The 27,428-nt window shown below is 48.0% G+C and overlaps 1 protein-coding gene across 2 annotated transcripts in view; it reads left to right on the forward strand.

Annotated features, from left to right (window-relative positions):
- Positions 1-10,096: 10,096 nt before the first annotated feature.
- LOC129825614 (chloride intracellular channel protein 5-like) overlaps positions 10,097-27,428 on the forward strand; it is a 206,588-nt gene continuing 189,256 nt past the window's right edge. For both annotated transcript variants that reach the window (XR_008754919.1, XM_055885825.1), the window contains exon 1: positions 10,097-10,789. Coding sequence is in view for 1 of the 2 variants with exons in the window: in XM_055885825.1 (XP_055741800.1) it covers positions 10,205-10,789 (585 nt within the window). In the remaining variant the exon portion in view is untranslated. The remainder of the gene's footprint in view (positions 10,790-27,428) is intronic.

A 27,428-nucleotide genomic window follows, 5' to 3' on the forward strand; every position in this document is an offset into this window, starting at 1 on the left:
AGCAAATGGGTTACCGAGCAGTTCCAACCTGCTTTTTTGTGCTTCAAAGTCAGCAAATCGGCGTCGAAAGTCAGCGGCAAGCATACCTATTTTATCAGCCAACTGTGCGCTCGGGAACGCACTGGTAGAGAGCTTCTCTTTCATGGTCTGGCAGCTGGGAAAGTGGCTCAAATTTTCTTTCCGCATCTGCGTCTCCCACAGAGTCAGTTTGGTTTTAAATGCCTTCACTGTACTGTACATATCAGAGATGACATGATCCCGACCCTGCAGCTGCAAGTTCATTGCATTCAGATGACTCGTAATGTCACACAGAAAAGCCATTTCACACAGAAACATTTCGTCTCGGAGTTGTGTTGTGTCTTTCCCTTTGCTGTCCAAGAACAGACAAATCTCCTCACGAAGCTCGAAACATCTTTGAAGCACCTTTCCCTGGCTTAGCCATCGCACCTCTGTGTGATAAGGCAAATCACCATGCTCCGTTTCTAACTCCGTCAGAAATGCCTTGAACTGGCGGTGATTCAAACCTTTGGCTCTGATAAAGTTAACTGTGCGCGTGATGATGCTCATTACATGCTCCATTTTCAAGGCTTTACCGCACAACGCTTCCTGGTGTATGATACAATGATAAGCTGTCAGCTCACCTGTCGCGTTTTCCTCTTGCATCTTTTCCCGTATCTTCGCCACCAGTCCGCTCCTGTGTCCACACATCGCAGGTGCTCCGTCGGTTGTCAAACCCACGAGTTTTTCCCAAGGCAGCTCCATCTCATTTACACATCTTGACACCTCTTCATACAAATCATGCCCCGTAGTTGTGCCATGCATAGGACGTAAAGCCAAAAACTCCTCTTTCACGCTTAGGCTGGAGTCCACTCCGCGGATGAAAATTGACAACTGGGCAATGTCAGAAATGTCGGTGCTCTCATCCACAGCCAAGGAATATGCAATGAAATCTTTTCCCTTTTTCACAAGCTGCTCTTTTAGATTGATGGACAACTAGTCTGATTGTGTGATTCCTAGATTGTTTGTGATTTAATGAAAGTTTGATTTTATGGTAATTTTCATAGTCATTCATTTTAATTTGGCGCTCTGCATTTTCTCAGGCTTTTTGCCAAGTGATACAGTAGCGTCTTGCCTAAACTCAGATTTTTGGATATAAATATGAACTTTACCGAACAAAGAATACATGTATTGTGTAACATGAAGTCCTGTGAGTGTCATCTGATGAAGATTATCAAAGGTTAGTGATTAATTTTTATCTCTATTTCTGCTTTTTGTTATTGCTCTCTTTAGCTGGAAAAATTGTTGTCTTTTTCTGTGACTTGGCTCTGACCTAACATAATCGTTTGGTGTGCTTTCGTCGTAAAACCTTTTTTAAATCGGACACTTTGGCTGGATTTACAACAAGAGTATCTTTAAAATGGTGTAAAATACTTGTATGTTTGAGGAATTTAAATTATGGGATTTCTGTTGTTTTGAATTTGGCGCCCTGCAGTTTCACTGGCTGTTGACGAGGTGGGACGCTACCGTCTCACGTGCCCAAGAAAAGTTAGTGATGTTTTAATTTGCAAACGCCAACTCTACTGTACACATCCAAGTATAACTGACCAAATTATGAAATGCAAGCATTGTCATTTAGAATTCCATAAGTGAGTGTAATTTTGAGTTAAGTAAGGTGAGTCAATTGAGTTCAATTTAAGCCTACTAGAGAGCATGTGCCCTCAGGCCTGGAGGGAAGCTAAAGTCATTCCGCTACCCAAGAATAGTAATGCCCCCTTTACTGGCTCAAATAGCCCACCAATCAGACTGTTACCAACCCTTAGTAAACTTCTGGAAAAAATGTGTTTGACCAGATGAAATGCTATTTTACAGTAAACAAATTGACAACAGACTTTCAGCACGCTTATAGGGAAGGACACTCAACAAGCACAGCACTTACACAAATGACTGATGATTGGCTGAGAGAAATTTATGATAAAATGATTGTGAGGGCTGTCTTGTTAGACTTCAGTGCAGCTTTCGACATTATCGATCATAGTCTGCTGCTGGAACAACGTATGTGTTATGGCTTTACACCCCCTGCTATAATGTGTTATGGCTTTACACCCCCTGCTATAATTGTTATGGCTTTACACCCCCTGCTATAATGTGTTATGGCTTTACACCCCCCTGCTATAATGTGTTATGGCTTTACACCCCCTGCTATAATGTGTTATGGCTTTACACCCCCTGCTATAATGAGTTATGGCTTTACACCCCCTGCTATAATGTGTTATGGCTTTACACCCCCTGCTATAATGTGTTATGGCTTTACACCCCCTGCTATAATGTGTTATGGCTTTACACCTCCTGCTATAATGTGTTATGGCTTTACACCTCCTGCTATAATGTGGATAAAGAGTTACCTGTCTAACAGAACACAGTGTTCTTTAATGGAAGCCTCTCACATATAATCCAGGTAGAATCAGGAATTCCCCAGGGCAGCTGTTTAGGCCCCTTGCTTTTTTCAGTCTTTACTAACAATAATAGTACCCTTGTTTGAACTAGGTATTGAGTTTATTATTGTTATAATTAATTGGTATTAGATTTAAAAGGGGATTGAATTGCTCCTAAATTGTAATGTTGTTAATGCATTTCTTTTTGAAGACATTTTTATTTAATGTATAAGTGAATAAGTTGGTTTACTTTTAAGTTTAAGTTTTGCCCAATAGGGTCGCTTGTTAAGCTGTGGCCAATGGGAGAGTGGACCTGGTTAACGTGAGGTCTGGAGAAAAAAAAGAGAGGGAGAGAGATGTTGAGAAAAGGATGGACGTTTTACATTTGGACCGTCGGTGAAGAAAAATGATAAAAGAAGACGACAAAACTAGAACAGAACCCATACCAGACATGAAGGGAAATACCGATTTTATTATATAAGAGAGTTGTTATAATTTTGTTAAGACTTAGTAAAGACTGAAGCTACTGTCTCATCGTGGAGGTATTTGACAGCCTTGAGGTTAGCCTAGCATCGTGTGACACCGAGAGAGAGAATTGCTTGGGAAAGCTTAACGAGTTAATGTTCCCATGGGATATCGGTTACGGCTAAGGAGTACTGTCTGCATTGATAGCGGTGCTTGCTGTGGATGTTGTGAGGAAACCTGCAAGGAGGAACTGCCATACTTCACCGAAGGAATATCTACAAGTAGTTAGTAGTCACAACGTGAGGTGCTTCTGGACTTTCTGTGTCATCATTTTTTTTTTGGAGCCAACGAGTTATTAAGCTTTAAATAATTTTAATAATTTGGAATATTATAAATATTAAATAAATTTGGACATGAGTTTATGCATGACTCAGTGGGGTTTATTTTTAAAAAATCTTTTGATCTTGTGCTTTGAAAATGAAATAATACACATATTGAACCTTATGCATGTTGCCTTGGTGGAGTCATTTAGTGTTTCAATAGCCTATTCTGATACAATAACAGAAACCTATAATCATTTCATCTGAAGTTAATACCCTATTGTCATCACCCTAGACTGTTTACAACATGAAGGAGATGTCCTTCTCACCGGCTGTTGAGATACTTAGGCCTACCTTCTGAGACAGATACTCTACATAAGTTAATATTGTGAGAGTCATATTCGAGCCTGGTGAGAGGGTTACCTGTCTAACAGAACACAGAGGGAGTTCTTTAATGGAAGAATCTAAAACACAATCCAGGTAGAATCAGGAATTCCCCAGGGCAGCTGTTTAGGCCCCTTACTGGTAGAATCAGGAATTCCCCAGGGTAGCTGTTTAGGCCCCTTACTGGTAGAATCAGGAATTCCCCAGGGTAGCTGTTTAGGCCCCTTACTGGTAGAATCAGGAATTCCCCAGGGTAGCTGTTTAGGCCCCTTACTGGTAGAATCAGGAATTCCCCAGGGCAGCTGACTAGGCCCCTTACTGGTAGAATCAGGAATTCCCCAGGGCAGCTGTCTAGGCCCCTTACTGGTAGAATCAGGAATTCCCCAGGGTAGCTGTTTAGGCCCCTTACTGGTAGAATCAGGAATTCCCCAGGGCAGCTGACTAGGCCCCTTACTGGTAGAATCAGGAATTCCCCAGGGCAGCTGTCTAGGCCCCTTACTGGTAGTATCGGGAATTCCCCAGGGCAGCTGTTTAGGCTCCTTGCTGTTTTCAATTTTTACTAACGACATGCCACTGGCTTTGAGTAAAGCCAGAGTGTCTATGTATGTGGATGACTCAACACTATACACGTCAGCTACTACAGAGTGTCTATGTATGTGGATGACTCAACACTATACACGTCAGCTACTACAATGACCGAAATGACTGCAACACTTAACAAAGAGCTGCAGTTAGTCTCAGAGTGGGTGGCAAGGAATAAGTTAGCCCTAAATATTTCAAAAAACTAAAAGCATTGTATTTGGGACAAATCATTAACTAAACCCTAAACCTAAACTACATCTCATAATGAATAACATGGAAATTGAGCAAGTTGAGGTGACTAAACTGCTTGGAGTAGCTCTGGATTGTAAACTGTCCTGGTCAAAACATACTGATACAACAGGAGCTAAAATGGGGAGAAGTCTGTCCATAATAAAGCACTGCCCTGCCTTCTTAACAACACTATCAACAAGGCAGGTCCTACAGGCCCTAGTTTCTACCTTCTTAACAACACTATCAACAAGGCAGGTCTACAGGCCCAAGTTTCTACCTTCTTAACAACACTATCAACAAGGCAGGTCCTACAGGCCCTAGTTTCTACCTTCTTAACAACACTATCAACAAGGCAGGTCCTACAGGCCCTAGTTTCAACCTTCTTAACAACACTATCAACAAGGCAGGTCCTACAGGCCCTAGTTTCTACCTTCTTAACAACACTATCAACAAGGCAGGTCCTACAGGCCCTAGTTTCTACCTTCTTAACTTCTACTGCCTCTGAAACCCGGATCCGAGATCCCCCCCCACCCCCCCCACACTGATTAGCATCGCTAGCATAGCGTCACATTTAAATAGTAGCATCTAAATATCATTAAATCACAAGTCCAAGACACCTAATGAAAGATACAGATCTTGTGAATCAAGTCACCATTTCAGATTTTTTAAATGTTTTACATGGAAGACAAAATATGTAAATCTATTAGCTAACCATGTTAGCAAAAGACACCCTTTTAATTTGTCCACCATTTTTTCTCAACACCAGTAGCTATCACCAATTCGGCTAAACTAAGATATTGATAGCCACTAACCAAGAAAAAAGCTCATCAGATGACAGTCTGATAACATATTTATGGTATAGGATAGGTTTTGTTAGAAAAATGTGCATATTTTAGGTATAAATCATAGTTTGCCATTGCAGCCAGCATCACAAATCTCACCAAAGCTCCTAGAATTACTACAGACAGCAACGTGTATTACCAATTTACTCATCATAAATTATTTCTTAAAAATACACAGCACATAGCAATGGAAAGACACAGATCTTGTGAATTCAGACAACATTTCAGATTTTCTAAATGTTTTACGGCGAAAACACAATAAATCGTTATATTAGCATACCACATTTTCAAACATTACCCCAGCATAGATTCTAGCCAAAGAGAGCGATAACGTCAACATTGCCAAAATATATAAATTTTTTCACTAACCTTCTCAGAATTCTTCAGATGACACTCCTGTAACATCAAATTACACAATCCATATAGAGTTTGATCGAAATGTGCATATTTAGCGGCACAAATCGTGCTTACACAATGGAAATAGTGTTCAACTACTCAAGCAATCAGGCCGGCGCCATTTTGAAAATACAAATATTTTTATCAAAAACTATTCATAAACTTGACTAAAAAAATACAGGTTGGACATGAAATGAAAGATGTATTAGTTATTAATGCAACCGCAGAGTTAGATTTTTAAAATTAACGTTACTAGACATACAGTGTGCGTTACAGCCAGACTAGTGACGTCACTAATCACCATTATTGAGTTTACATTTTTCCACATAAAAACGGAATAACATCATAAATAGCTCTTACTTTTCGACGAGCTTCCATCAGAATCTTGCCATGGTTGTTCTTTGTCCAAAAGAATCGTTGCTTGGTTGTAAAACGTTGCATTCAACTTCTGATATAGCAGCTAACTATAGCTAACAATTGCTAACATTAGCTAACGTGTCCAAATCCTCAATACGCAATACTGAGGAAATTCCGAAAAATAGCAATATACTCGCATAATCTGATATAACTCGGTTTCAAATAGCTTCGTTATGATGTTTCTAACACCTATATCAAATTAAATTACAGACTGATATATCTAAAGTTCATTACTGCGCGCTCGAAAATGGCATGCCCAGGTCTCCCTCTGCGTAAAGTTCAACGTCGAAAAGATAGCGCACTTCACTCCTTGGTCTTTTATAACCTCTGAGAGTGACGCAGGAAGCCCATTCCACTTCTCATTGCTTACTGACATCCAGGGGAAGGCGGGTGCAGTTCGTGTCGTTCCATAGGATATACACAACTCTTTAAACTGAACTGAGATCAGAGCTTCGCTCTGAGACATTCGCAAAACCTGTCATGGATTTCGCTGTAGAAAAAATCCTGTTCCACTCAGAGACATAATTCAAACGGCTATAGAAACTAGATAGTGTTTTCTATCCAATAATAACAATAATATGCATATTGTACGATCAAGAATTGAGTAGGAAGCAGTTTCATCTGTAAAGACAATTATGCTAATTTGAAACAGCACCCCCTATAGTCGCAAGAAGTTAACAACACTATCAACAAGGCAGGTCCTACAGGCCCTAGTTGTGTCGCACCTGGACTACTGTTCAGTCGTGTGGTCAGGTGCCACAAAAAGGGACTTAGGAAAATTGCAATTGTCTCAGAACAAAGCAGCACGGCTGGCCCTTGGATGGACACAGAGAGCTAATATTAATAATACGCATGTCAATCTCTCATGGCTCAAAGTGGAAGAGAGATTGACTTCATCATTACTTGTTTTTGTAAGAAGTGTTTACGTGTTGAATGTACAGAGCTGTCTCTTTAAACTACTAGCACACAGCTCAGACACCCGTGCCACATTCATACCCCACAAGACATGCCACCAGAGTTCTCTTCACAGTCCCCAAGTCTAGAACAGACTATGGGAGGCGCACAGTACTACATAGAACCATGACTACATGGAACTCTATTCTACATAGAGTAACTAGGGAAAGCAGTAGAATTAGATTTAAAAAACAGATAAAATATACACCTTATGTAACAGCGGAGACTGTGAAGCAACACAAACATAGGCACAGACACACACACACACGATAACATACACACTATACACACATTTATTTAGTGTTATAGATATCTGGTAGTAGAGTAGAGGACTGAGGGCACACGCTTAGTGTGTTGGGAATTCTGTAATGAATGTAAAAATAAAAAGTTTACATTCAAACGTCTCTCCTGTGAAGTAGTGACCCGTGACGTATGTTTCCTGAAACCAGTCACATCTGTGGAATTGTTTGAAGAAGGTCACATCTGTGGAATTGTTTGAAGAAGGTCACACCAAGGGTCATTTTGCTATTTGATTTGGAATTTTAAGACCCCTTTGAAGTATATAAAAAAGAGTATTACAAAATAATTTGTTAATATAAAATATTTTGCCTTACTGCTGTTAGCCAATAGAAACACATTGAATAACAGATTCACTACACGGAACAACAAACACATCTAAAGGAAGTTTATTCTGAAACGCCGATCCTAAATCTGAGAGAAAGATCAGGAAAGATTTGTTACATGTATTTTACCCCTTTATTTTTGGCACTAAACTGTCTCCATCTACACTTCCATTAATGAACCAGGGTACTTTCAGTCTCACCTTTCCACAGAGGGGTCATATTAGCGTGTAGCCCAAACTGTTCGGACGCTACAGACGATTTTGTGAGAAGATCGGGATGTCTCATGGTCTGACAAACCCCCGCTCTGACAAACCCCCGCTCTGACAAACCCCCGCTCTGACAAACCCCCGCTCTCAAACCCCCGCTCTGACAAACCCCGCTCTGACAAACCCCCGCTCTCAAACCCCCGCTCTGACAAACCCCGCTCTGACAAACCCCGCTCTGACAAACTCCCGCTCTGACAAACCCCCGCTCTGACAAACCCCGCTCTGACAAACCCCGCTCTGACAAACCCCCACTCTGACAAACCCCCGCTCTGACAAACCCCCGCTCTGACAAACCCCCACTCTGACAAACCCCCGCTCTAATAAACCCCCCGCTCTGACAAACCCCCGCTCTGACAAACCCCCGCTCTGACAAAACCCCGCTCTGACAAACCCGCTCTGACAAACCCCGCTCTGACAAACCCCCGCTCTGACAAACCCCCGCTCTGACAAACCCCCGCTCTGACAAACCCCGCTCTGACAAACCCCGCTCTGACAAACCCGCTCTGACAAACCCCCGCTCTGACAAACCCCCACTCTGACAAACCCCCACTCTGACAAACCCCCGCTCTGACAAACCCCCACTCTGACAAACCGCGCTCTGACAAACCCCGCTCTGACAAACCCCCGCTCTCAAACCCCGCTCTGACAAACCCCGCTCTGACAAACCCCGCTCTGACAAACCCCCGCTCTCAAACCCCGCTCTGACAAACCCCGCTCTGACAAACTCCCGCTCTGACAAACTCCCGCTCTGACAAACTCCCGCTCTGACAAACCCCCGCTCTGACAAACCCCCACTCTGACAAACCCCGCTCTGACAAACCCCCGCTCTGACAAACCCCCGCTCTCAAACCCCCGCTCTGACAAACCCCCGCTCTCAAACCCCCGCTCTGACAAACCCCCGCTCTCAAACCCCGCTCTGACAAACCCCGCTCTGACAAACCCCGCTCTGACAAACCCCCGCTCTCAAACCCCGCTCTGACAAACCCCCGCTCTCAAACCCCCGCTCTCAAACCCCCGCTCTGACAAACCCCCGCTCTCAAACCTAGCTCCGTTACCTTTCACCGCAGATACGGAAGTGTAACATCAGTGGATGAAGTGGATTGAGACACAACCGATGCAGATATCGCTAGGCGTCAGGGTGCGTCGTTAGGGTTCGTTAGGGTGAGTAGTTATCGCTAGCTTTAATTGACAGCTTTATTTAGGAAATGTTTTTATTATGCTAATTATGTTTCAGGGGGGGGGGGGGCATCGACTCTCGCCGGGTTAAATGGCTTCATTATAAAGATCTGTTTAGACTTGATTACCATCCAGATACAAATGTTCCCTGTCTACCTCCGGAGGTGGGAGATCTGATCACAATCAGATCCCAATGCAGCTTTTAATCGTCCACACCAGTCTAATGTGAGCACAATCAGAGCCCTATGGCACCCTATTCCCTATATAGTGCACTACTTTTGACCAGAGCCCTATGGAACCCTATTCCCTATATAGTGCACTACTTTAGACCAGAGCCCTATGGAACCCTATTCCCTATATAGTGCACTACTTTAGACCAGAGCCCTATGGAACCCTATTCCCTATGTAGTGCACTACTTTAGACCAGAGCCCTATGGAACCCTATTCCCTATATAGTGCACCTCTTTAGACCAGAGCCCTATGGCACCCTATTCCCTAATAGTGCACTACTTTAGACCAGAACCCTCTGGGGTAGTGCACTATATAAGGTGTAGGGTATCGTTGGGGAGCCTACATGCTCTGTTCCCATCTGTACCAGTGTGTTCACTGTTCATGTGTATTTTACCGTCCAGACCAGATTTCATACTTTATCAAGTTGTTTTCACTTGTTCATATACAGGATGTCACAATGATGTCATACCTTATTTCTTTTAATATAGTATAGATGTGCTATGTGACATCTCCAATACTGTTATTATTATTGGCTAATGGGGATCCTAATGAATCCAAATCAAATAGTTACGTGTGAAATACCAGCCATCATTAAAGTCTTTATAACCAGGTCTCCTTACAAGCATCCAGCATGTATCACCTGATACCGGGCTGCTACTGAAGGATCAAAGTTCTGTCTGAGTTATCATTGCTAGAGCTCACTCATGCGCGTAACCAGGGGGAGGGGGGAGAGAGAGAGAGAGAGAGAGAGAGCCCGTTGCACCCAGAGCGAGAGAGACCAGTGCGCCAACAGACAATCACCAGTCAGTTAGTCAGTCGCTGCAACCTGGTAAGGAACAACTCTCCCCAGTCGGCCCTGAACATTCAGCCAGAGAAGCGGCCAGCATGGAGAACTTGTACGAGACCGTAGCGGAGGGCAACGTGTATGAGCGGCCCGACAGTCCCGCCGAGGCCAAATATGAGAACCAAGGAGTTATCTATGAAACACCCAGTGAGGTGGAAGAGGCGTTCCACAGAGAGGAGCAGGTGTACTCCTCCCTGAGAGGGAAGCGATCCTCGCCGGACTACATGGACACCAGAGACCCGCCGGAACAGACAGCAGCACCGGCAGCAGAGAAAGATTGTTCTTCTTCATCCTTCTCGTACGGCAACAAAGAGGAGGATGAGTGCACGGTGGAGGAGATGAAATTAGCAGCAAAGGTTGAGTCTGTGCTCGAGGTTAACGGTGATGGAGCTGGCTCGAGACGATCATCGTCCTCCTCCTCTTCCTCCTCCATGCGCGAGGGCAACCTGCAGGACAGGCTGGTGGATGCCTACAGCCACAGTGAGAAGAGTCTGAGCGACAAGGAGGAGGAAGAACCGGTGGACTACAGTCTGAAGACCATCGAGACTCTAGAAGCCGTTACTCTGGACGAGGACAGTGCCACTGCTGATGACCCCAATGCGCCCGAAATCTCCCTGTTTGTCAAGGTAAGGAAGAGGAATCACTTTCTCAAACTGTCTTCAACTGTCTCAGAAGGGATATCCATATAAACAACCGTGGAATAGGTATATACAGTATAGGCTCCTAGATAAACAGAAATGGGATTAGACAGCTGTTTCTCCGTCTGTCTCAGAAGGTAGGCCTAAGGAATGGGATTAGACAGCTGTTTCTCCATCTGTCTCAGAAGGTAGGCCTAAGGAATGGGATTAGACAGCTGTTTCTCCATCTGTCTCAGAAGGTAGGCCTAAGGAATGGGATTAGACAGCTGTTTCTCCATCTGTCTCAGAAGGTAGGACTAAGGAATGGGATTAGACAGCTGTTTCTCCATCTGTCTCAGAAGGTAGGACTAAGGAATGGGATTAGACAGCTGTTTCTCCATCTGTCTCAGAAGGTAGGACTAAGGAATGGGATTAGACAGCTGTTTCTCCATCTGTCTCAGAAGGTAGGCCTAAGGAATGGGATTAGACAGCTGTTTCTCCATCTGTCTCAGAAGGTAGGCCTAAGGAATGGGATTAGACAGCTGTTTCTCCATCTGTCTCAGAAGGTAGGACTAAGGAATGGGATTAGACAGCTGTTTCTCCATCTGTCTCAGAAGGTAGGCCTAAGGAATGGGATTAGACAGCTGTTTCTCCATCTGTCTCAGAAGGTAGGACTAAGGAATGGGATTAGACAGCTGTTTCTCCATCTGTCTCAGAAGGTAGGCCTAAGGAATGGGATTAGACAGCTGTTTCTCCATCTGTCTCAGAAGGTAGGACTAAGGAATGGGATTAGACAGCTGTTTCTCCATCTGTCTCAGAAGGTAGGCCTAAGGAATGGGATTAGACAGCTGTTTCTCCATCTGTCTCAGAAGGTAGGCCTAAGGAATGGGATTAGACAGCTGTTTCTCCATCTGTCTCAGAAGGTAGGCCTAAGGAATGGGATTAGACAGCTGTTTCTCCATCTGTCTCAGAAGGTAGGCCTAAGGAATGGGATTAGACAGCTGTTTCTCCATCTGTCTCAGAAGGTAGGCCTAAGGAATGGGATTAGACGGCTGTTTCTCCGTCTGTCTCAGAAGGTAGGCCTAAGGAATGGGATTAGACAGCTGTTTCTCCATCTGTCTCAGAAGGTAGGCCTAAGGAATGGGATTAGACAGCTGTTTCTCCATCTGTCTCAGAAGGTAGGACTAAGGAATGGGATTAGACAGCTGTTTATCCCTCTGTCTCAGAAGGTAGGCCTAAGGAATGGGATTAGACGGCTGTTTCTCCGTCTGTCTCAGAAGGTAGGCCTAAGGAATGGGATTAGACGGCTGTTTCTCCGTCTGTCTCAGAAGGTAGGCCTAAGGAATGGGATTAGACGGCTGTTTCTCCGTCTGTCTCAGAAGGTAGGCCTAAGGAATGGGATTAGACAGCTGTTTATCCGTCTGTCTCAGAAGGTAGGCCTAAGGAATGGGATTAGACAGCTTTTTCCAACATGAAGATAGATCGTATACAGACCATATACAACTTTAACACACGTTCTAGACATATATATATATAAAACTGAGGAGGAGGAATATATATAGGCCAACATAATCTGTGTTTCTCCAACTGCCACACAACGGTTTCAAATATTTTCAACTGTCGCTGGTCTGAGGGATAAAGGTGATGTTTAAAACAGCCATAAGAAAGAAAACATTGACTAGAGCGTGTGTTAAAGTTGTATATGGTCTGTATACGATCTATCTTCATCAGATAGTGTTTTTCAGGGAAAGACAGTCATTGAGTTACCGTGTAAGATTGACCCATACCCTCCTCACCACTCTGCAGTAGTCTGAAGGTCGTTCAGGTGTGGCTGTGTGAGTGGTCACCCCCCCCCCCCACATGGACTTTGCTATAGTAGGCCAGACCGCGGCCCTCACAGCAGCTCATGTCAGCAGGATAGGCCTCGGCCCTCACAGCAGCCCATCTCAGCAGGATAGGCCTAGGCCCTCACAGCAGACCATGTCAGCAGGATAGGCCTTGGCCCTCACAGCAGCCCATATCAGCAGGATAGGCCTAGGCCCTCACAGCAGCCCATGTCAGCAGGATAGTCCTAGGCCCTCACAGCAGCCCATATCAGCAGTATAGGCCTTGGCCCTCACAGCAGCCCATGTCAGCAGGATAGGCCTCGGCCCTCACAGCAGCCCATGTCAGCAGGATAGGCCTCGGCCCTCACAGCAGCCCATATCAGCAGGATAGGCCTAGGCCCTCACAGCAGCCCATGTCAGCAGGATAGGCCTCGGCCCTGACAGCAGCCCATATCAGCAGGATAGGCCTCGGCCAGGGCTATTCACATCCGAGCCTGGAGGTCCAGACGACAGCAGGATTCCTGTTCTACCTGATAATGAACCCACCTGGTGTCCCAGGTTTAAATCAGCTCTTGAAATAGAGGGGAAGAATGAAAATCAGTGGTGGAACTGGCTTCGACGCCCAGATGTGAAAACCCTTAGTCCCACAGAACATGGAGTACACGGTGGCTAAAGAGAGTTCAGCGAGGCACTAGGCCCCAGATTACTGTTCATCAGCATGCTCCCCGTTCTGTAGCGAGGCACTAGGCCCCAGATTACTGTTCATCAGCATGCTCCCCGTTCTGTAGCGAGGCACTAGGCCCCAGATTACTGTTCATCAGCATGCTCCCGTTCTGTAGCGAGGCACTAGGCCCCAGATTACTGTTCATCAGCATGCTCCCGTTCTGTAGCGAGGCACTAGGCCCCCAGATTACTGTTCATCAGCATGCTCCCCGTTCTGTAGCGAGGCACTAGGCCCCAGATTACTGTTCATCAGCATGCTCCCGTTCTGTAGCGAGGCACTAGGCCCCAGATTACTGTTCATCAGCATGCTCCCCGTTCTGTAGCGAGGCACTAGGCCCCAGATTACTGTTCATCAGCATGCTCCCCATTCTGTAGCGAGGCACTAGGCCCCAGATTACTGTTCATCAGCATGCTCCCGTTCTGTAGCGAGGCACTAGGCCCCAGATTACTGTTCATCAGCATGCTCCCGTTCTGTAGCGAGGCACTAGGCCCCAGATTACTGTTCATCAGCATGCTCTCGTTCTGTAGCGAGGCACTAGGCCCCAGATTACTGTTCATCAGCATGCTCCCGTTCTGTAGCGAGGCACTAGGCCCCCAGATTACTGTTCATCAGCATGCTCCCGTTCTGTAGCGAGGCACTAGGCCCCCAGATTACTGTTTATCAGCATGCTCCCGTTCTGTAGCGAGGCTCTAGGCCCCAGATTACTGTTCATCAGCATGCTCCCGTTCTGTAGCGAGGCACTAGGCCCCCAGATTACTGTTTATCAGCATGCTCCCGTTCTGTAGCGAGGCTCTAGGCCCCAGATTACTGTTCATCAGCATGCTCCCGTTCTGTAGCGAGGCACTAGGCCCCAGATTACTGTTCATCAGCATGCTCCCCGTTCTGTAGCGAGGCTCTAGGCCCCAGATTACTGTTCATCAGCATGCTCCCGTTCTGTAGCGAGGCACTAGGCCCCAGATTACTGTTCATCAGCATGCTCCCCGTTCTGTAGCGAGGCACTAGGCCCCAGATTACTGTTCATCAGCATGCTCCCATTCTGTAGCGAGGCTCTAGGCCCCAGATTACTGTTCATCAGCATGCTCCCATTCTGTAGCGAGGCACTAGGCCCCAGATTACTGTTTATCAGCATGCTCCCCGTTCTGTAGCGAGGCACTAGGCCCCCAGATTACTGTTCATCAGCATGCTCCCCGTTCTGTAGCGAGGCACTAGGCCCCAGATTACTGTTTATCAGCATGCTCCCCGTTCTGTAGCGAGGCACTAGGCCCCCAGATTACTGTTCATCAGCATGCTCCCCGTTCTGTAGCGAGGCACTAGGCCCCAGATTAGTGTTCATCAGCATGCTCCCCGTTCTGTAGCGAGGCACTAGGCCCCAGATTACTGTTCATCAGCATGCTCCCCGTTCTGTAGCGAGGCACTAGGCCCCAGATTACTGTTCATCAGCATGCTCCCGTTCTGTAGCGAGGCACTAGGCCCCAGATTACTGTTCATCAGCATGCTCCCGTTCTGTAGCGAGGCACTAGGCCCCCAGATTACTGTTCATCAGCATGCTCCCCGTTCTGTAGCGAGGCACTAGGCCCCAGATTACTGTTCATCAGCATGCTCCCGTTCTGTAGCGAGGCACTAGGCCCCAGATTACTGTTCATCAGCATGCTCCCGTTCTGTAGCGAGGCACTAGGCCCCCAGATTACTGTTCATCAGCATGCTCCCCGTTCTGTAGCGAGGCACTAGGCCCCCAGATTACTGTTCATCAGCATGCTCCCCGTTCTGTAGCGAGGCACTAGGCCCCAGATTACTGTTCATCAGCATGCTCCCCGTTCTGTAGCGAGGCACTAGGCCCCAGATTACTGTTCATCAGCATGCTCCCGTTCTGTAGCGAGGCACTAGGCCCCAGATTACTGTTCATCAGCATGCTCCCGTTCTGTAGCGAGGCACTAGGCCCCAGATTACTGTTCATCAGCATGCTCCCGTTCTGTAGCGAGGCACTAGGCCCCAGATTACTGTTCATCAGCATGCTCTCGTTCTGTAGCGAGGCACTAGGCCCCAGATTACTGTTCATCAGCATGCTCCCGTTCTGTAGCGAGGCACTAGGCCCCCAGATTACTGTTCATCAGCATGCTCCCGTTCTGTAGCGAGGCACTAGGCCCCCAGATTACTGTTTATCAGCATGCTCCCGTTCTGTAGCGAGGCTCTAGGCCCCAGATTACTGTTCATCAGCATGCTCCCGTTCTGTAGCGAGGCACTAGGCCCCAGATTACTGTTCATCAGCATGCTCCCGTTCTGTAGCGAGGCACTAGGCCCCAGATTACTGTTTATCAGCATGCTCCCGTTCTGTAGCGAGGCACTAGGCCCCAGATTACTGTTCATCAGCATGCTCCCGTTCTGTAGCGAGGCACTAGGCCCCCAGATTACTGTTCATCAGCATGCTCCCGTTCTGTAGCGAGGCACTAGGCCCCAGATTACTGTTCATCAGCATGCTCCCATTCTGTAGCGAGGCACTAGGCCCCAGATTACTGTTTATCAGCATGCTCCCCGTTCTGTAGCGAGGCACTAGGCCCCCAGATTACTGTTCATCAGCATGCTCCCCGTTCTGTAGCGAGGCACTAGGCCCCAGATTACTGTTTATCAGCATGCTCCCCGTTCTGTAGCGAGGCACTAGGCCCCCAGATTACTGTTCATCAGCATGCTCCCCGTTCTGTAGCGAGGCACTAGGCCCCAGATTAGTGTTCATCAGCATGCTCCCCGTTCTGTAGCGAGGCACTAGGCCCTAGATTACTGTTCATCAGCATGCTCCCCGTTCTGTAGCGAGGCACTAGGCCCCAGATTACTGTTCATCAGCATGCTCCCGTTCTGTAGCGAGGCACTAGGCCCCAGATTACTGTTCATCAGCATGCTCCCGTTCTGTAGCGAGGCACTAGGCCCCCAGATTACTGTTCATCAGCATGCTCCCCGTTCTGTAGCGAGGCACTAGGCCCCAGATTACTGTTCATCAGCATGCTCCCGTTCTGTAGCGAGGCACTAGGCCCCAGATTACTGTTCATCAGCATGCTCCCGTTCTGTAGCGAGGCACTAGGCCCCCAGATTACTGTTCATCAGCATGCTCCCCGTTCTGTAGCGAGGCACTAGGCCCCCAGATTACTGTTCATCAGCATGCTCCCCGTTCTGTAGCGAGGCTCTAGGCCCCAGATTACTGTTCATCAGCATGCTCCCGTTCTGTAGCGAGGCACTAGGCCCCAGATTACTGTTCATCAGCATGCTCCCGTTCTGTAGCGAGGCACTAGGCCCCCAGATTACTGTTCATCAGCATGCTCCCGTTCTGTAGCGAGGCACTAGGCCCCCAGATTACTGTTCATCAGCATGCTCCCCGTTCTGTAGCGAGGCACTAGGCCCCCAGATTACTGTTCATCAGCATGCTCCCGTTCTGTAGCGAGGCACTAGGCCCCAGATTACTGTTCATCAGCATGCTCCCGTTCTGTAGCGAGGCACTAGGCCCCAGATTACTGTTCATCAGCATGCTCCCCGTTCTGTAGCGAGGCACTAGGCCCCAGATTACTGTTCATCAGCATGCTCCCGTTCTGTAGCGAGTCACTAGGCCCCCAGATTACTGTTCATCAGCATGCTCCCCGTTCTGTAGCGAGGCACTAGGCCCCAGATTACTGTTCATCAGCATGCTCCCGTTCTGTAGCGAGGCACTAGGCCCCCAGATTACTGTTCATCAGCATGCTCCCCGTTCTGTAGCGAGGCACTAGGCCCCAGATTACTGTTCATCAGCATGCTCCCGTTCTGTAGCGAGGCACTAGGCCCCCAGATTACTGTTTATCAGCATGCTCCCGTTCTGTAGCGAGGCACTAGGCCCCAGATTACTGTTCATCAGCATGCTCCCGTTCTGTAGCGAGGCACTAGGCCCCCAGATTACTGTTCATCAGCATGCTCCCGTTCTGTAGCGAGGCACTAGGCCCCAGATTACTGTTCATCAGCATGCTCCCCGTTCTGTAGCAAGGCACTAGGCCCAGATTACTGTTCATCAGCATGCTCCGCGTTCTGTAGCGAGGCACTAGGCCCCCAGATTACTGTTCATCAGCATGCTCCCGTTCTGTAGCGAGGCACTAGGCCCCCAGATTACTGTTCATCAGCATGCTCCCGTTCTGTAGCGAGGCACTAGGCCCCAGATTACTGTTCATCAGCATGCTCCCCGTTCTGTAGCAAGGCACTAGGCCCCAGATTACTGTTCATCAGCATGCTCCCCGTTCTGTAGCGAGGCACTAGGCCCCCAGATTACTGTTCATCAGCATGCTCCCGTTCTGTAGCGAGGCACTAGGCCCCCAGATTACTGTTCATCAGCATGCTCCCCGTTCTGTAGCGAGGCACTAGGCCCCAGATTACTGTTCATCAGCATGCTCCCCGTTCTGTAGCGAGGCACTAGGCCCCAGAATACTGTTCATCAGCATGCTCCCCGTTCTGTAGCGAGGCACTAGGCCCCCAGATTACTGTTCATCAGCATGCTCCCCGTTCTGTAGCGAGGCACTAGGCCCCAGATTACTGTTCATCAGCATGCTCCCCGTTCTGTAGCGAGGCACTAGGCCCCAGATTACTGTTCATCAGCATGCTCCCCGTTCTGTGTGTGTAGAGCAGGAGCTGCTGGGTGACTCCACTGTGTCTATAGCCTCTGTACACCGTCTTTGACTTTGACAAGCCCCGGAGACGGCCATGTAATCATTAACTATAGTTTGCTGTACCGCCATAGAAACAAGAGGTGAGCTCCATGGCTTTGCAACCCCCCCCCCCCCCCCCCCCCCCCACACACACACACACACACACCGGCTGTAATCAGTGTTTTCTGTTCTAGCACGGTCACCCTGATGATTGAGCAACACAGATTAACAGAGGGAGAGGTTTGAACAAGAGAGTGGTTGGATATGTTTGAGTCTGAGAAAGCCCAGATATACAGTACAGTTGCCTCTTACCTATCCCCATGCCCTAGCCCCTATCCGCTAACCCATAGACCCTAGCCCCTATCCGCTAACCCATAGACCCTATCCCCTGCCCTAGCCCCTATCCGCTAACCCATAGACCCTAGCCCCTATCCGCTAACCCATAGACCCTATCCCCTATCCGCTAACCCATAGACCCTATCCCCTGCCCTAGCCCCTATCCGCTAACCCATAGACCCTATCCCCTATCCGCTAACCCATAGACCCTATCCCCTATCCGCTAACCCATAGACCCTATCCCCTGCCCTAGCCCCTATCCGCTAACCCATAGACCCTATCCCCTGCCCTAGCCCCTATCCGCTAACCCATAGACCCTATCCCCTGCCCTAGCCCCTATCCGCTAACCCATAGACCCTATCCCCTGCCCTAGCCCCTATCCGCTAACCCATAGACCCTATCCCCTGCCCTAGCCCCTATCCGCTAACCAATAGACCCTATCCCCTGCCCTAGCCCCTATCCGCTAACCCATAGACCCTAGCCCCTATCCGCTAACCCATAGACCCTAGCCCCTATCCGCTAACCCATAGACCCTATCCCCTGCCCTAGCCCCTATCCGCTAACCCATAGACCCTAGCCCCTATCCGCTAACCCATAGACCCTAGCCCCTATCCCCTAGCCCATAGACCCTATCTCCTGCCCTAGCCCTTATCCCCTAGCCCCTATCCGCTAACCCATAGACCCTATCTCCTGCCCTAGCCCTTATCCGCTAGCCCTTATCCCCTAGTCCCTATCCCCTAGCCCATAGACCCTATCTCCTGCCCTAGCCCTTATCCACTAGCCCCTATCCCCTAGCCCTTAGACCCTATCTCCTGCCCTAGCCCTTATCCGCTAGCCCTTATCCCCTAGCCCCTATCCCCTAGCCCATAGACCCTATCTCCTGCCCTAGCCCTTATCCCCTAGCCCCTATCCCCTAGCCCATAGACCCTATCTCCTGCCCTAGCCCTTATCCGCTAAACCTTATCCCCAAGCCCCTACCCCCTAGCCCATAGACCCTATCTCCTGCCCTAGCCCTTATCCGCTAGCCCTTATCCACTAGCCCCTATCCCCTAGCCCATAGACCCTATCTCCTGCCCTAGCCCAGGTAATCCCAAACAGGGGTGCGTGCAATGCCGTCGGGGGTACAATGGGGCTATACATTTGGGTGAGTTTTTTTTTCTTGCCTGAGTAGCCTCGTTTCACTGGCAAAAATAACATTACATAACAACACAATGTCAAGTACAGGTAGCCTAGACAAATAATGAACATCCAATCACATGAACCGTTACTCTCTCGCGGGAAAACCTTCACTCTCGCATTTAGAAACGAAAACATGACCATTAGAAAAATAAACCACAGGAGTTTGTTGAGTGAGAATTAAGACGACTTTGTGTAGCAAGACATGTATAAAAGCAACAGATACCATTAATAAGAAGAGGCTAGAAGAGTCTTATATGGTGAGCTACCGAGTGGCTGGGACAGGCAAGCCACATACTATTGTGGAAGAATGGCTAGGACAGGCAAGCCACATACTATTGTGGAAGACTGGCTAGGACAGGCAAGCCCCATACTATTGTGGAAGACTGGCTAGGACAGGCAAGCCCCATACTATTGTGGAAGACTGGCTAGGACAGGCAAGCCCCATACTATTGTGGAAGACTGGATAGGACAGGCAAGCCCCATACTATTGTGGAAGACTGGCTAGGACAGGCAAGCCCCATACTATTGTGGAAGACTGGCTAGGACAGGCAAGCCCCATACTATTGTGGAAGACTGGCTAGGACAGGCAAACCTCATACTATTGTGGAAGACTGGCTAGGACAGGCAAGCCCCATACTATTGTGGAAGACTGGCTAGGACAGGCAAGCCCCATACTATTGTGGAAGACTGGCTAGGACAGGCAAGCCCCATACTATTGTGGAAGACTGGCTAGGACAGGCAAGCCCCATACTATTGTGGAAGACTGGCTAGGACAGGCAAGCCCCATACTATTATGGAGGACTTCATTCTTCCTGGTGCCGAGAATATGGCTGGGACAATGCTGGGGGAAAAGGCCAAATAACGATAGTGTCACCACTCCTCTAGTGTCACCACTCCTCTAGTGTCACCACTCCTCTAGTGTCACCACTCCTCTAGTGTCACCACTCCTCTGCTCCTCTAGTGTCACCACTCCTCTAGTGTCACCACTCCTCTAGTGTCACCACTCCTCTAGTGTCACCACACCTCTAGTGTCACCACTCCTCTACACCTCTAGTGTCACCACTCCTCTAGTGTCACCACTCCTCTAGTGTCACCACTCCCCTAGTGTCACCACTCCTCTACACCTCTAGTGTCACCACACCTCTAGTGTCACCACACCTCTAGTGTCACCACACCTCTAGTGTCACCACTCCTCTAGTGTCACCACACCTCTAATGTCACCACTCCTCTAGTGTCACCACACCTCTAGTGTCACCACACCTCTAGTGTCACCACACCTCTAGTGTCACCACACCTCTACTGTCACCACTCCTCTAGTGTCACCACACCTCTAGTGTCACCACACCTCTAGTGTCACCACTCCTCTAGTGTCACCACTCCTCTACACCTCTAGTGTCACCACTCCTCTAGTGTCACCACTCCTCTAGTGTCACCACTCCTCTACACCTCTAGTGTCACCACTCCTCTACACCTCTAGTGTCACCACTCCTCTAGTGTCACCACTCCTCTACTCCTCCAGTGTCACTACTCCTCCAGTGTCACTACTCCTCTAGTGTCACCACTCCTCTAGTGTCACCACTCCTCTACACCTCTAGTGTCACCACTCCTCTAGTGTCACCACTCCTCTAGTGTCACCACTCCTCTAGTGTCACCACACCTCTAGTGTCACCACTCCTCTAGTGTCACCACTCCTCTAGTGTCACCACTCCTCTAGTGTCACCACTCCTCTAGTGTCACCACTCCTCTACACCTCTAGTGTCACCACACCTCTAGTGTCACCACTCATCTAGTGTCACCACTCCTCTAGTGTCACCAAACTTCTAGTGTCACCACTCCTCTAGTGTCACCACACCTCTAGTGTCACCAATCCTCTAGTGTCACCACTCCTCTAGTGTCACCACTCCTCTACACCTCTAGTGTCACCACACCTCTAGTGTCACCACTCCTCTAGTGTCACCACTCCTCTAGTGTCACCACTCCTCTAGTGTCACCACTCCTCTAGTGTCACCACTCCTCTAGTGTCACCACACCTCTAGTGTCACCACTCCTCTAGTGTCACCACTCCTCTACTGTCACCACACCTCTAGTGTCACCACTCCTCTAGTGTCACCACTCCTCTACACCTCTAGTGTCACCACTCCTCTAGTGTCACCACTCCTCTACACCTCTAGTGTCACCACTCCTCTAGTGTCACCACTCCTCTAGTTTCACCACTCCTCTACACCTCTAGTGTCACCACTCCTCTAGTGTCACCACTCCTCTACACCTCTAGTGTCACCACTCCTCTAGTGTCAACACTCCTCTAGTGTCACCACTCCTCTAGTGTCACCACTCCTCTACACCTCTAGTGTCACCACTCCTCTAGTGTCACCACTCCTCTACACCTCTAGTGTCACCACTCCTCTAGTGTCACCACTCCTCTAGTGTCACCACACCTCTTTTGGTTCATCACTCCTCTACACCTCTAGTGTCACCACTCCTCTAGTGTCACCACTCCTCTAGTGTCACCACTCCTCTAGTGTCACCACTCCTCTAGTGTCACCACTCCTCTAGTGTCACCACTCCTCTACACCTCTAGTGTCACCACTCCTCTAGTGTCACTACTCCTCTAGTGTCACCACTCCTCTAGTGTCACTACTCCTCTAGTGTCGACACACCTCTAATGTCACCACTCCTCTACACCTCTAATGTCACCACTCCTCTAGTGTCACCACTCATCTACACCTCTAATGTCACCACTCCTCTACACCTCTAGTGTCACCACTCCTCTAGTGTCACCACTCCTCTACACCTCTAATGTCACCACTCCTCTACACCTCTAGTGTCACCACTCCTCTAGTGTCACTACTCCTCTAGTGTCACTACTCCTCTAGTGTCACCACTCCTCTAGTGTCACCACTCCTCTACACCTCTAATGTCACCACTCCTCTACTCCTCTAGTGTCACCACTCCTCTAGTGTCACCATTTCCTCTACACCTCTAATGTCACCACTCCTCTACACCTCTAGTGTCACCACTCCTCTAGTGTCACCACTCCTCTACACCTCTAGTGTCACCACTCCTCTAGTGTCACCACTCCTCTACACCTCTAGTGTCACCACTCCTCTAGTGTCACCACTCCTCTACACCTCTAATGTCACCACTCCTCTACACCTCTAGTGTCACCACTCCTCTAGTGTCACTACTCCTCTAGTGTCACTACTCCTCTAGTGTCACCACTCCTCTAGTGTCACCACTCCTCTACACCTCTAATGTCACCACTCCTCTACTCCTCTAGTGTCACCACTCCTCTAGTGTCACCACTCCTCTAGTGTCACCACTCCTCTAGTGTCACCACTCCTCTAGTGTCACCACTCCTCTACACCTCTAGTGTCACCACTCCTCTAGTGTCACCACTCCTCTAGTGTCACCACTCCTCTACACCTCTAGTGTCACCACACCTCTAGTGTCACCACTCCTCTAGTGTCACCACTCCTCTACACCTCTAGTGTCACCACTCCTCTAGTGTCACCACTCCTCTACTCCTCTAGTGTCACCACTCCTCTAGTGTCACTACTCCTCTAGTGTCACCACTCCTCTACACCTCTAGTGTCACCACACCTCTAGTGTCACCACTCCTCTAGTGTCACCACTCCTCTAGTGTCACTACTTCTCTAGTGTCACCACTCCTCTAGTGTCACCACTCCTCTACACCTCTAGTGTCACCACTCCTCTAGTGTCACCACTCCTCTAGTGTCACCACTCCTCTAGTGTCACCACTCCTCTAGTGTCACCACACCTCTAGTGTCACCACTCCTCTAGTGTCACCACTCCTCTAGTGTCACCACTCCTCTACACCTCTAGTGTCACCACACCTCTAGTGTCACCACTCATCTAGTGTCACCACTCCTCTAGTGTCACCAAACTTCTAGTGTCACCACTCCTCTAGTGTCACCACACCTCTAGTGTCACCAATCCTCTAGTGTCACCACTCCTCTAGTGTCACCACTCCTCTACACCTCTAGTGTCACCACACCTCTAGTGTCACCACACCTCTAGTGTCACCACTCCTCTAGTGTCACCACACCTCTAGTGTCACCACTCCTCTAGTGTCACCACTCCTCTACTGTCACCACACCTCTAGTGTCACCACTCCTCTAGTGTCACCACTCCTCTACACCTCTAGTGTCACCACTCCTCTAGTGTCACCACTCCTCTACACCTCTAGTGTCAACTCTCCTCTAGTGTCACCACTCCTCTAGTTTCACCACTCCTCTACACCTCTAGTGTCACCACTCCTCTAGTGTCACCACTCCTCTACACCTCTAGTGTCACCACTCCTCTAGTGTCACCACTCCTCTAGTGTCACCACTCCTCTAGTGTCACCACTCCTCTAGTGTCACCACTCCTCTACACCTCTAGTGTCACCACTCCTCTAGTGTCACCACTCCTCTACACCTCTAGTGTCACCACTCCTCTAGTGTCACCACACCTCTATTGTGTCATCACTCCTCTACACCTCTAGTGTCACCACTCCTCTAGTGTCACCACTCCTCTAGTGTCACCACTCCTCTAGTGTCACCACTCCTCTAGTGTCACCACTCCTCTACACCTCTAGTGTCACCACTCCTCTAGTGTCACTACTCCTCTAGTGTCACCACTCATCTAGTGTCACTACTCCTCTAGTGTCACCACACCTCTAATGTCACCACTCCTCTACACCTCTAATGTCACCACTCCTCTAGTGTCACCACTCCTCTACACCTCTAATGTCACCACTCCTCTACACCTCTAGTGTCACCACTCCTCTAGTGTCACTACTCCTCTAGTGTCACTACTCCTCTAGTGTCACCACTCCTCTAGTGTCACCACTCCTCTACACCTCTAATGTCACCACTCCTCTACTCCTCTAGTGTCACCACTCCTCTAGTGTCACCACTCCTCTACACCTCTAATGTCACCACTCCTCTACACCTCTAGTGTCACCACTCCTCTAGTGTCACCACTCCTCTACACCTCTAGTGTCACCACTCCTCTAGTGTCACCACTCCTCTACACCTCTAATGTCACCACTCCTCTACACCTCTAGTGTCACCACTCCTCTAGTGTCACTACTCCTCTAGTGTCACTACTCCTCTAGTGTCACCACTCCTCTAGTGTCACCACTCCTCTACACCTCTAATGTCACCACTCCTCTACTCCTCTAGTGTCACCACTCCTCTAGTGTCACCACTCCTCTACACCTCTAATGTCACCACTCCTCTACACCTCTAGTGTCACCACTCCTCTTGTGTCACCACTCCTCTACACCTCTAGTGTCACCACTCCTCTAGTGTCACCACTCCTCTACACCTCTAGTATCACCACTCCTCTACACCTCTAGTGTCACCACTCCTCTAGTGTCACCACTCCTCTACTCCTCTAGTGTCACCACTCCTCTACACCTCTAATGTCACCACTCCTCTACTCCTCTAGTGTCACCACTCCTCTAGTGTCACCACTCCTCTACACCTCTAATGTCACCACTCCTCTACACCTCTAGTGTCACCACTCCTCTAGTGTCACCACTCCTCTACACCTCTAGTGTCACCACTCCTCTAGTGTCACCACTCCTCTACACCTCTAGTGTCACCACTCCTCTACACCTCTAGTGTCACCACTCCTCTAGTGTCACCACTCCTCTACACCTCTAGTGTCACCATTCCTCTAGTGTCACCACTCCTCTAGTGTCACCACTCCTCTAGTGTCACCACACCTCTATTGTGTCATCACTCCTCTACACCTCTAGTGTCACCACTCCTCTAGTGTCACCACTCCTCTAGTGTCACCACTCCTCTAGTGTCACCACTCCTCTACACCTCTAGTGTCACCACTCCTCTAGTGTCACCACTCCTCTAGTGTCACCACTCCTCTAGTGTCACCACTCCTCTAGTGTCACCACTCCTCTAGTGTCACCAAACTTCTAGTGTCACCACTCCTCTAGTGTCACCACACCTCTAGTGTCACCAATCCTCTAGTGTCACCACTCCTCTAGTGTCACCACTCCTCTAGTGTCACCACTCCTCTACACCTCTAGTGTCACCACTCCTCTAGTGTCACTACTCCTCTAGTGTCACCACTCCTCTAGTGTCACTACTCCTCTAGTGTCACCACACCTCTAATGTCACCACTCCTCTAGTGTCACCACTCCTCTACACCTCTAGTGTCACCACTCCTCTAGTGTCACTACTCCTCTAGTGTCACCACTCCTCTAGTGTCACCACTCCTCTACACCTCTAATGTCACCACTCCTCTACACCTCTAGTGTCACCACTCCTCTAGTGTCACCACTCCTCTAGTGTCACCACACCTCTACTCCTCTAATGTCACCACACCTCTACACCTCTAATGTCACCACTCCTCTAGGGCACCATAAGCCACTTTGGGTTCATCCTCTGGTCAACTGCCTCTGGTGTGGTCCCCCAGATGCTTTCAAAAGCACATCCATGTTAGGGACAGGGAGTTGGATAATTAGGAATATTGAGGCCTTTGTTCTGTTCCTCCAGGCTCTCTCTATCTCGGTTACAATCACCCCACATACTGTCCATGGAATACAATGTGGCTGTAAAGTTTTATCACCCTCTAGTAAAACCGATTTCCTCAGTGCCCAGACAAGCTGCAGGAAGCTAGAGTGGACACCATAAAAACTCAGCCTTGGCAGGCCAGTTTTACTCTTAGTTAAATATATAACAATTTACTTATAACATCAAACAAATCAGGTAAGTATGTCATTTTTCTATCACACCTCATGGCTTGGTTTCTGACATGCACTGTCAACTGTGGGGCCTTATATAGACAGGTGTGTGCCTTTCAAAATCATGTCCAATCAATTTAATTTACCACCGGTGGACTCCAATCAAGTTGTAGAAACATCTCAAGGATGATCAATGGAAACAGGATGTACCTGAGATCATTTTCGAGTCTCATAGCAAAGGGTCTGAATACTTATGTAAATAAGGTATTTCTGTTTTCGAATTCTTTGACATTTGCAAAAATGTATATATATAACATATATAAAAACCTGTTTTCGCTTTGTATTTGTTAAGCTGCGGAGAATGTTCTCATAATTCTAGTAATTTCCAAATATGTTTTTGGAAATTTTAAGATGTTTATAGGATATTTGTTTTAAGCTTAACATAATATTCCATTGATGTTCACACATTATAGATTTTACCAAGTCTTATATTTAAGTTTTACCTAAAATTACCACTAGACTCCCAGCATGCAAATTTGTATCTCATTAAAGCATGAGAGATCAGACTTGAATACATCCCCATTATGTTTCTCTACAGACTGGAATACATCCCATTATGTTTCTCTATAGACTGGAATACATCCCCATTATGTTTCTCTACAGACTGGAATACATCCCATTATGTTTCTCTATAGACTGGAATACATCCCCATTATGTTTCTCTATATATTGGAATACATCCCCATTATGTTTCTCTACAGACTGGAATACATCCCCATTATGTTTCTATAGACTGGAATACATCCCCATTATGTTTCCCTCCAGACTGGAATACATCCCCATTATGTTTCTCTATAGACTGGAATACATCCCCATTATGTTTCTATAGACTGGAATACATCCCCATTATGTTTCTCTATAGACTGGAATACATCCCCATTATGTTTCTCTGCAGACTGGAATACATCCCCATTATGTTTCTCTATATATTGGAATACATCCCCATTATGTTTCTCTACAGACTGGAATACATCCCCATTATGTTTCTCTATAGACTGGAATACATCCCCATTATGTTTCTCTATAGACTGGAATACATCCCCATTATGTTTCTCTATATATTGGAATACATCCCCATTATGTTTCTCTACAGACTGGAATACATCCCCATTATGTTTCTCTATAGATTGGAATACATCCACATTATGTTTCTCTATAGACT

The sequence above is a fragment of the Salvelinus fontinalis genome, chromosome 27 (genome assembly GCF_029448725.1).
Source record: "Salvelinus fontinalis isolate EN_2023a chromosome 27, ASM2944872v1, whole genome shotgun sequence".
Classification (NCBI taxonomy): domain Eukaryota; kingdom Metazoa; phylum Chordata; class Actinopteri; order Salmoniformes; family Salmonidae; genus Salvelinus; species Salvelinus fontinalis.